Source organism: Haliaeetus albicilla, chromosome 1, assembly GCF_947461875.1.
Source record: "Haliaeetus albicilla chromosome 1, bHalAlb1.1, whole genome shotgun sequence".
Classification (NCBI taxonomy): Eukaryota; Metazoa; Chordata; class Aves; order Accipitriformes; family Accipitridae; genus Haliaeetus; species Haliaeetus albicilla.
The window spans coordinates 8156980-8167126 of NC_091483.1; the positions used below are offsets into that span (position 1 = coordinate 8156980).

The 10147-nt window shown below is 55.5% G+C and overlaps 1 protein-coding gene across 2 annotated transcripts; it reads right to left on the reverse strand.

Annotated features, from left to right (window-relative positions):
• Positions 1-3652: 3652 nt before the first annotated feature.
• Positions 3653-9829, reverse strand: GC (GC vitamin D binding protein). 2 transcript variants are annotated; one of them, XM_069778291.1, is made up of 13 exons: positions 9706-9829; positions 7985-8054; positions 7393-7525; positions 7033-7244; positions 6707-6839; positions 6496-6590; positions 6048-6177; positions 5704-5906; positions 5351-5483; positions 5144-5241; positions 4741-4873; positions 4589-4652; positions 3653-3781 (listed from the first exon to the last, which is right to left on the reverse strand). In XM_069778291.1, the coding sequence occupies exons 1-12, from the start codon at positions 9812-9814 to the stop codon at positions 4599-4601; spliced, it is 1503 nt and encodes a 500-aa protein (XP_069634392.1). In that variant the 5' UTR covers positions 9815-9829; the 3' UTR covers positions 3653-3781; positions 4589-4598. The 2 variants fall into 2 exon arrangements, with proteins under 2 accessions (XP_069634392.1, XP_069634384.1); XM_069778283.1 differs by lacking the exon at positions 3653-3781 and adding an exon at positions 4269-4429.
• Between the last annotated feature and the right edge of the window lie 318 nt (positions 9830-10147).

The following is a 10147-nucleotide window of genomic DNA, read 5'->3' on the forward strand; positions in this document are numbered from 1 at the left end:
TGCAGTACAAAAGAAGATTAAAATTAAAAGGAGGTATGAGCCCATTTATTTGCTGGTTTTCTGTGTAGCTGAAGTTGAAACTCAGGTCTGAATGCCTGGGGACAGGAGTCACTGGGAACGCAAACAGCCCTGCAGGTCTTTGAGGCAGATAAAACTAATACTTTTAATGGTTTTTTTAATGTTTTCATGAATCTAGTAACTGATTTTAAAAATAAGAGACATAAGTTGGTCAGCTTATTTACTTCTGTACTGGGTTAACCTGCTCTCCAGGAATAAATCACTTACCCTACATGTTCGGCGCCTGGCAGGGAGGCAGAAAACCCCCTGGGTTCCCCCAAAAGGCTGGGGGATGCCATGGGCTCGCTGTGGCAAGATTGGAGGGGTTTTTTTACCAATTTTTAGGAAAACCCACCCTGCTGCATGTCAATTAGTGAACACTTCATGCTTTCCTCTCTGCAGGAGCTTGGCCATGGCTGGATGGGTTGCGAGCGCCAGCAAGGTAAATATGGGGAGCTGTTTTATTCAGAGCTGCCAGTTTTTAGTGCCTCAAGCAATTCACAGCGTGCTTTTCCCATCGCAGTCCTGCTTTCCCTGGTTGGAAGCTTTTAGTGGTGTTACTCCCACCCTGCTGTTGCGCCTGCGATGCATCGCTGCTTAATTACTGCTGTACCAGCCATGCAATTAGTGTGACTAACAGCTCAAGACAGCTGTGGTTGGGAATGGTATCTGCCTGGTAGAGGTATTTGGTTTGGGTCGTTTGGTTTTTTTGGGTTTTTTGGTTGGTTGGTTTTTTTAATTTGTTCTTGTTTCGTTGCCTGCTCCAGCCTCATGGCATTCTCTGCCTCAGGCTTTGCAAGCCACTTGGCAGAAAGGCACTGGAGGTGGCCTGAGGTTTGCTGGGTACCCCAATATTTGGGTGATGAGCAGGCAGACCAGCCATGAAGGGTTGCTCTGAGCAACAAGGATGGTTTGGGTTTTTTGGTTGTTTTCTCTTTCTTTTTTAAATAGAGACTTTACTACTTCTTCTGAATCTTTGGAAGTGGGTTAGAGAGCTGCTGAGATAAAAACACCAGAGGCAAATCTGCCTTGTGCCCGTTGCGGTGTTGAGGGCCAGAGAAAGGAGACCCAGGAAAAGAAATTAAAAGAAGAAGCAAACAAAAAAGCCCCACAGCCATGAAGAGTAGAAAAGGAAAGTGCTTTCTGCCCGGGTTGGCTGAGGGCTGGATGGGAATCCCTCGGGAGTGCGTTGCTGGCCGAGTCGATGCTCCCGGGTGGCATCAGCTGAGAGCAGATGTGCTGCTGTACCAGCCAGCCCAGGCTTTCTCAGAAGTCGACTGGTTTTAATAAAAAAAAAAAAAAATTGTTGTGGTTTTGTTGTTGGTTATTTTTAAAGCAGTAATTGATTATTTTTTGGGTTGGGTTTTTTCTTCCCCCACGAGGTGCCCACATAAGCAGTGACAGCAGCAGAGGCTTTGCCAGCATGGGCTGTGTTTGCCTTGTGCAATGCTGCTGCGGGATAAGTTTTTGTTTTCCCCAGGCGGGGAAGGAGCTGGGGTTGGATTTCCTGATTTTATTTTTTCTCTGCTGGTGTGGTGCCAACATGTAGCTCCTTCATCCATAAAGGTGGAATCTCCCCAGGCGACCAGGGGCATCTTCTGGTGGAAAGCGAATGGGATGTGTCCTTCATGCAGGGCTGCGATGGAGAGGGCTGTCAGCTTGGGGATGAATCTGTGGGGAAGGTCCCAAGAGCTGTTTCGGAGCAGCAGCCTATTGCTAAAATGAAATCCTTAATAAAGGATGCCATCTCTTTAATGGTGTGGTGCGGTCACCTGCCTGATTAGTCAGCAGGGAGGAAGATGCAGCAGAATGAGGCTTTCCCATGCAGAATTAAAGCTCACATGACACCAAACACCAATGCTAATTAACACACTCGGTAAATAAATACATCGGGCAGAGCATGCGTGTTGATGCCCAAAGCCTCCTGCCAAGGCAGACAGCATTTTCCCACATGCTTTAAGAGTCAAAATACATCAAGTGCAGGTGGGTTTTGGCAGACCAGCCCTGTGCTAAGGGCTGGGGAGCCGGGGGCCAAAAGCCCTGCCCGGTGTCCCCTGATACCCACCAGTGTGGTGGGGGTCAGCAGCCCCATACCCACCATGGGGCAGATGGAAACCCCCTGGTTGGGGCTGCGGGGGGCTTGGCCGGGTGCATTTGCAGGCGAGGGAATAGCAAACAGCGCAACAGCCTTATGCCCTTTGGCTTCACGGGCTGATTGCCGGCAGGGCTTCAGGTTTTTGAAGCCCCTGATAGCCAAGAGGATGGGACATCACAGCAGCGAGTGATGATGCCTACTCCCAAAAATGTGTAGAGCAAACCCCTTGCTGAAAATTGTGTGCTCTGGGTGTGAAAGGGTGAGTGATGCTGGCTGCTCCGGAGAGAGCCTGGGCTTGGCTTTCTGCTCTCTCCAGTGTGCCCGGGCTTTCGGCATTGGGAAACACCCTTGGGGCATCGCAGTGCGCACTTCTCGCCTGGAAAGCTGCAATGACGATAAGCACCGTTCTTTTATTTTCCTTTTTTTTTTTTTAATATCCATCAGCACATTTCCTAGAAACAGGCACAGAGCAGCTGAGATGTTCTTGGCTTACTTAATTGTATTTCTCCAACTTTTCTTGGAAACCCAGAAGGTCACTGGGATGGTTAGCCCTTACCACGTGCATCCTGAATTTGATGGATGCAAACATGATGTTGGAAGGGAGCGAAAGCTCAGGCCGGTCCCTAGTACCTTGTGCCTGACAGACTAAACTGCTTTTTTTGGGAGCGGTGGGATAGAGCCCTCTGTCCGGCCAGGACCCGGAGGTGTGGTGGTGACCATGGTTGGTGCCCAGAGCTGCTGCCTTGGGTACCACCCCAAGGAAGAAGCTGAAATGGAAACACATCTCCATATGTATTGATGTACCAGGGGAGCTGAGCTTGGCAATGCCAGGTATGTGAATGAGATGTAGGTCTCTCACCCCAACAGAAGAGGATATAAAAACCCAACCGTTAATTATTTTGGGAAATAAATGCCAAAAGCACCATGTAAGATGGTGGTGGGTGGTCAAAGGTGGGGACCCAGATGACGTGTTTGCTAGGAAATGCTTTGAGCAACGACAGCAGCTCTGGAGCAGCATCAGCCACCAGCTCCCAGGCAGGGAGGGAGGAGGACGGTCTTTTCTGATCCCCCCCATCTTTCTGGAGACGAGGTTGTCAGCTTTGCGGCTGCCGGAGGGATTCTGGCAGGGGACTGGCCGGGACACAATCCCGTGCCATCCCAGCCAAGTCCGTCTCATTTCATGGAAAAACCGAGCGCAGACCTGGGGGGTACTGGTGCTCTCCAGTACAGAGGGGAACCAACATGAACGGGGGTTTTGTCTTGGTTTTCCTTGAGGGCGGGTCTGGTGAGTGCGGCAAGTCTTGACTGCTAATGCTGTCTGCAGAGTAATTACTCTGGGGCCTTAATTAGCTTTAAATTGATTTCCCCTGATTCTGCCCACTAATCCTCTGCCTCTTGCAGAGTTTTCCCTTTCTGGATGGAGTCCCTCTGCCCCGTTGGTAAGGGCATTGCTGCTTTTGTATCCCTTTATTCCACTTATTGCTTTCCTTTGCCCATCGCTTCAGCTCATCCGTGTTCTATAGCTACAGCACGGGCTGTTTTAATTTTCTGGTTTATCTTTGCACGGCACAGCTCTGTGCAGGGAGATATCGTTATCTGCTTTCCTTGGCTTATTTAGATCTTGTTCTCCTGCAAAAAAAACCTGCCAAATTTAGGCTCGGGATTTTCCCCATCGTTTTCCCTGCTGGGCTTGCCATCTTCCTGCCTCCCAACCTGGGTGCTTTGCCCCCAGCACCCCCAAAACCTCACACGGGCAGGGGAGCCAAGTTTGGGGTACAGAGCGGGGAAATTGGGGCTGCCCAGACACCCCATCTCCAGTGATGGGCTAGTGCCTCCAGCTAGCTGAATATCCAAATACCCACAGAGAGCCGTCTTCGGGGGCACTTGATGAGTGTTTTTTAGCGTTCTTGCTTAATTTTTTAGACCATTAGGTCCGGGGCACTTGATGAGTGTTTTTTAGCATTCTTGCTTAATTTTTTAGACCATTAGGTCCCAGGAGTAGAGCTGGGACCTCCTCCTCTTCCTCCTGCCTGCAGAGCCGGGGCCGTGCTCCTTCCCAGCCCTCCCCACCACCCCGGGGGTGCAGAAAGCCTCGCCAGCAGCAGCGAGGGTGCTGTTTTTAAGTCTTTATTGCGGCTCCGGGAATACATGGGTGGTGTTGCCGGCTGGGCAGGCAGGGAGCCGCGGGTTCGGTGGCACCTTCCCCTCCCGGTGCAAGGAGAAGCAGCCGTCTTGCCGGGCGTCCTCCAGCCTGGTTCCTTTCGGCATCCCGCTTCCCTGTGTGTCCCGTAATGCTCAGCCCCAGCTGCGTGGCCGTGACCCTTTTCCCCAGCCCCAAAACTGCCTCCTCCATCCGTGCATGACTGGAGAAGCGATCCCCGATGCCGGTATGCCAGAACCCCCCCAGTCTGGTGTGTCGGACCCCCAGCAGCTCACCTCTGGGCACTTAGCTCAGCAGGCACGAGTCCCCATCGCACGCCTCTCCCAGCTCCGCGCTCACCTGCAAAACGGGGGGGGTTGGAAAGAACCGCAGGGGCTGGCCGCCGGCACGGCACGGGGTGCTGTGTCGGGGGGGTCCATGGCTTTACCTTGGAGGCGCAGTAGAGGGGGGGTGAGTTGGGCGGGCAGCAGGTCGAGGCGAATTCGGCTCGCTGCTCCACCAGCTGCCCCAGCAGCTCGGGGCTGGCGTCCGGCATCTTCTGCGTCAAGCTCTCCCGCAGCCTGCGGTGTGGGGGCCGGTGGGTTTTAGCGGGGACCCGGGGGTGTTAAATACCCACACGGTGTTTTTTTTGGGGGGGAACACACGGGACAGCAGCGGGAGCAGGGTGCGATGCCCTGCAAGGGGTGCGTTACGTGCTTCCCCGTGTTGTTTTCCTGCTATTTAGGCTCAAAACCACCGGCTCCGTTCGTGCACCCTCAAAATTTTTGGCCAAATTTTGATCGCGTCTGCTGATCCAGTTGTGGCGGGGCAGGGGTGGGAGGAAGGCTTACCTCTTCTTGAAGTCGAGGAAATTTAATTCAGTGTACTGCGCGCAGAGCTGGTTGGCCTTTTCCAGGAAGGGGGGCAGCTCTTCTGCCATCCGCTGGTGCTGGGTGGCAGAGGATGGCTGTAACCAGGCTGCGAAAAGCCTCTGCGGGGATTTTGGGGGACGGGGGGCTGGTGGGGGGAGAGGAGGGTGAGCCAACCCCGCCGCTCACCTTGCTGTCCAGGCAGGCGGAGGAGTCCTTGGCAGAGCAGCACTCCCCCCTGACTTTTTTGCAGGTGTCGTACAGCTTGCCGAGGAAGGCGTCGGGGACGCTGGTGTGCCTCCGTGTCAGCTCAAACAGGTACCTGGAGCAGGGAAAAACGAGTCGCCGTATCATCTTTTGTTGCCGGTGCGGCTCAGCGTGGGATGGGGGCTGCTTTTCGCATCTTTGTGCAGCCCCTGGGGGCGATAGCCCTGAGGGAAGAGAGGATGCTCCCCCGGTTATCCTAATAATCATCAAACCGCGTAATGAAGACAAGGGGAGGAGGAAGGGTCGGCAGCTCGGCCGCCGTGGGTACCGCTCACCTCTCGGCGTGGCGAGCCCCCTCCTCGCCGCAGAGCTGCTCGTTCATCGGCTTCTGCGCCTCCGGCAGTTTGGGGGTGGGCGCCGGTGGCAAGGCCGAGATGCAGAAATAGTTTTGCATGAGGTTTTGCCCCTGGCAGCAGTCAGCAAACCTTTCGTCTCGGGCCGACAGCGCGCTGCAGACTTTGGCCGTGTGCTCTGATAACTGCAAAGAGGGGAGCGGAGGGTGCGCGGGGGCTGCCGGGGCCGGTGAAACTGCAGACCCCCTCGCCACGATGGGGTTCGCTCGCTAAACCCCTGTTGTGACCCGGGAGGTGGTTTTGGGGGTGGCTCCGGGCTCCCCTACCTTTTTCTGCATGCAGTCCTCGGCCACCGCCTCGCAGCACTCGGAAAACACCTCGGCAGCGTCTTCTGCCAGGGGGAAAAGGTCCTCGAAGGAAGCGCTGGGCATCTTCTGAGCAAGCGAGGTCAGGTAGCTGGGCAGGCACAAGGCGTACGGGGGGCTTAGGGAGCTCGGCTCCCCCTTCCCCTATTATTACTAACAGCTCCAAGCGGGGGTTTCGCCGTCTAGAGGTGCGGGAGGGTGATGACGGGGAGCCACGGGGCTCGCTCGGCACTTCTGCTACATGCCGAGCGTTTCCGCGGGATGCTACAGCACGCTTGGTTTTGCATCTTAATTAAAATTTGCCTTTGCGAACGCTGCCTCCGAATGGGATCCGCAGCTCGAAATAGGAACGTGCTCCCAACCGGACCCATGTTCAAGAACAGAAAAAGCTGTTTTCCCCCTCTTTTACCTGAAGGTGACTTTGTCCTTCCCGTACGCTGTGAAGCGGGAGCAAACCCGGTTTGACATCAGGGTGAGGAGGGAGAGGGTTTTCCTTTCCAGTTTCTGCCACAAAAAGAAGGTGGAGGTGTTTTTCCAAGGGAAACACCAGCCTTTCCCAGCCACTTCTCCTCGGGCCATGGGCACGGTGCCGACGAGCCCGGCGGTCCGAATGGGCTCACCTCCTTCAGAAAGCAGGCGGTGGGCGCAGGGGAGATGCAGCAGGTAGAGACCATGGAGAGGAAGGTCCTGGTGGAGCCCAGGAGCACGGGCAGGGGTGCCTGGCTGTAGCTGCTGGCGTACTCGTGCAGAAACCTGTGGGAGAAGCAGGCTGAGGAGAGCCGGCACCCCGGGATGAGGGTGCTCGGCTGCGGATAGATGCGGGGTTTTAGGGGCATTAGGGGCTGCCCGGGGGTGGGAGCCCTCTCCGGGTACCACCCCGTGTTGCCCGCCGGTCGCACCGAGCCATCGGCGACAGCCGAGGGCCGTTCGCCCCAGCCTGGCTTACCGGTCCGCGAAGTCCTTGGGGTCCTTCTTGAAATCCTGGCAGAGCTCTTCGTTGGAGGGCTGGAGGTAGCGGGGCAGCTGCTGGGGTGGGTGCCGCAGGGCGGCCAGGCACAGCTTCTGCTCCAGCCCCTCCTGGGCGCAGCAGCCGGCCGTGCCGGGGTGGGCTGGGAAGGGCGAGTCCTCGCCGCAGGATTTGGCCGACAAAGCTGAGGACTGGAGGCGTAGAGAGGAGGTTACGTGCTGGTGGCCACCCCACCCCAGGTGGCCATCCCATCCCACCCCACCCCATCGCATCCCACCCCATCCCATCCCACCCTATCCCATCCCCCCAAGCCCCGGTTTTGGGGTCCGTCAGCCTCACCCCGGCATCATAGCAGGAGGGGTCGGCACCTTCGGCGCAGCAGGTTTCAGCCAGGGAGACGATTTCTTGGACGAGATGGCCAATCTCCTCGAAGGTGGCGTTGGAGAATTTCCTGCTGCTGGTGATGATGGTCCTGGGAGCAAGGAGCAAGGAGAGGATGAGCTGGCGGCATGTTTCTCTCTCTTCCAAAAAAAAAAAAAAAAAAAAAAAAAAAAAAAATCACATTGCAGCATCATTCTGCCAAAATGGAGTTTAACGCCATCAGCCGGAGAGGAGCAGCTGCGGCGCTGCAAGAAATAGCAGCGTATTTCTTGGAAAACAACCGGGAAAGACCCAGAGCAGGTCTCAGGCTGGGGGCTGCCCAGGGGATCATGTGCCAGCTCTGTTAGAATTCCTAATTATTTAGGCACTTAATAGGTTTTGAGGAGTTCAGCAATGAAGCAAACTTTTCTGCTCTTAAGAGCCGTTGGAGTCCTCATTTGCAGGGAGTCAATAAAACTTCCCCTTTCTAAGATTATTTTAACGCAATTTTTGTGGTCTTGGCTTAGGTGCTGAGTGTCCTGGGAGGGCAAATACGGCAGAAAGTACCTACAGGGTTCGGAAGTCCTCCTTCCCCAGGGTCTTGAACTCCTGGCACACTTTGTCCCGGACATAAGCTTTACCTGTAAGTGCAGAAAAAGGAGGATTTGTGAGCGGGATTTGTGCCTTGGCTCGCTCGGGTGCAGCCTGGGTGGTGGTGGCTGGGGAGCCGGGACCCGGTGACCCTGCATCTGCTGGGGCTGGGGTCTGGGGAAATGCCGGCTTTGCTTTCCCCTGCAGTACTGCCTCCAATGCCCTTCTCTTCGGGTGGCAATACAGCTCGTTTCCAGCAACCTTCCTCCTTGCAGGATTAAAAAAAACAAAAACAAAGCAGCACAGTTCTGCTTAATTGAGTCTCCTATGGAAAACAACTCAGGTTTTTTGCTTTTTGCCAGGGAAAATGATCTTCTGGCGAACAGCCTCTTCCCACTTGACCTCCTATTTCGCTCTCGCTTTCCACTTCCCACCCCGGCAGCAGCGGCGGTGCGGGAGCGAGGGATGCTACGCCACCGCAAAACACGGTCCAAAGTCTGCGGGGCTCTTGCTTTCTTCACTTGAGGATTGTTCTTTTTTCACAGACTTGCTTCTTTTCTCAGGCCAGACTCGGTGGTAGTCCCTGGGGAGATGCTGGCACGGTGCTGCGCACCGGCAAAGGCTGCTGCTGTGCTGCCGGTCTCGGAGAAGCACCGCCGGTACCCAGGCTGCTGCTCCAGCTCCGCAGTCAAAGAGAGGGGCAGGGGGGAAAACCCCTCCCTGGAGCTGGGACAGCTATAGGGAAAACATTAGGTGCGTCCGCCCCTCATCCAAACGGACGTTTCTGTGCATTTGAAATGCATGGTGTCGGTTTTTCTGGCAGGGTTTGGGGACCGTAAGGGCTGGGAGCTCTGGAGACAGGACCACCGAGGTCAGGAGCACCCGGTGGTGGGCACATCCCCGGCGACTCTCTCATCCCTGGAAAAATGCTATTGATTTTTGCTACCGACCTCATTGGTTAGACTTTGGTACTGGCAGGGTAAATACTGATACCAGTATTTACCGGTATTACAGTGCAGAGCAGGGTCACCTCCCCAAAACCGAGGGGTTATGTGCCGTTACACTGAAGGTCACGTTGCTTTGGTGGGAAAGCAAGGGTGAGGGGCCTTTCGCAAGGCTGGTAGCACCGGGAAAAAAGGGGAAGCTGTGGTAAAAGGCAATTATCTTTCCTCGCAGGAACAGCGGCTGTTGGTCCTGCTGTAAGTGCCAACTTGTTGCATTTCTTTCCATTTTTGTGAAGCGGTCCGGGAGAAGTAAGATTCAAGGGGGGTTTTTGGCAGGTGGGTGATTCCCTGCGGAGCTGTGAAGGCAGCAAGGGGTGGCACAGAGCATCGTTTCCATCCGAGGGGTGGGTTTTACAGTGAAATGGTGCTTGTGAAGGGGGGCAGAAAATCTCTTTTTCCCTTGCAGAGGGAAGAAGCCGGGCCCCGCAACACTGTCCTCTCCTCCTCCCTCTGCCCCCGACCCCAGCCCAGCCTTTTCCCCTCCCAGCTCCTCCAGCATCACCCCGAAGGGGCATCCCAGGTACCGAAACATCATCCCACACCTTCCCTTTCCTCTCTCTGATTCCTGCCCAGCAGTTTGGCAGTGGGCCGGGGAGAGGGCAGGCCAACAAAAACCACCGGAGCTGACAGACCCCAGCCTCGTACCCCTCGTCCCCAGGGGAAAGCAAAGCCCCAGGTGCGTGATAAATGCCCTTACCTCGGTGCTCAGCACGCACGGCGGCTAAAAGCAGCAGCAGGGTGAGAGCTGCCCTCATGTTGAGGCTGGTTTCCCTCCTCCTGCCAAAAAGCGGCACCGGGAAACCCATCCTGGCGTTTATATGGAGGTAGTGCCGATTGCCGTGTGAATGATTAATCCCGTCAGCGGGGCAGAGGGCGAGCATCCTTGGCCTGCCTGCCATAGCCTGGGTGCCAGCGCCTCCAAAACCAGACAGATTTTAATCATTAACTCAGCAAAAAGGGGATGGGTTGCTGCGGGACCTCAGGCAGGGTCTTCCATGGATGATGGGTGCAACGTGAACAAGAAGAGATGTGCTGGGGCAAGCGTCCCACGCATCCCTCGAGTGCGAAGCCGTGTGGGGTCGGGCAAATAAACGGTCCTCCTGACCCCGTGCGAGGAAGGAGCCCACGCTTTTGGGGTG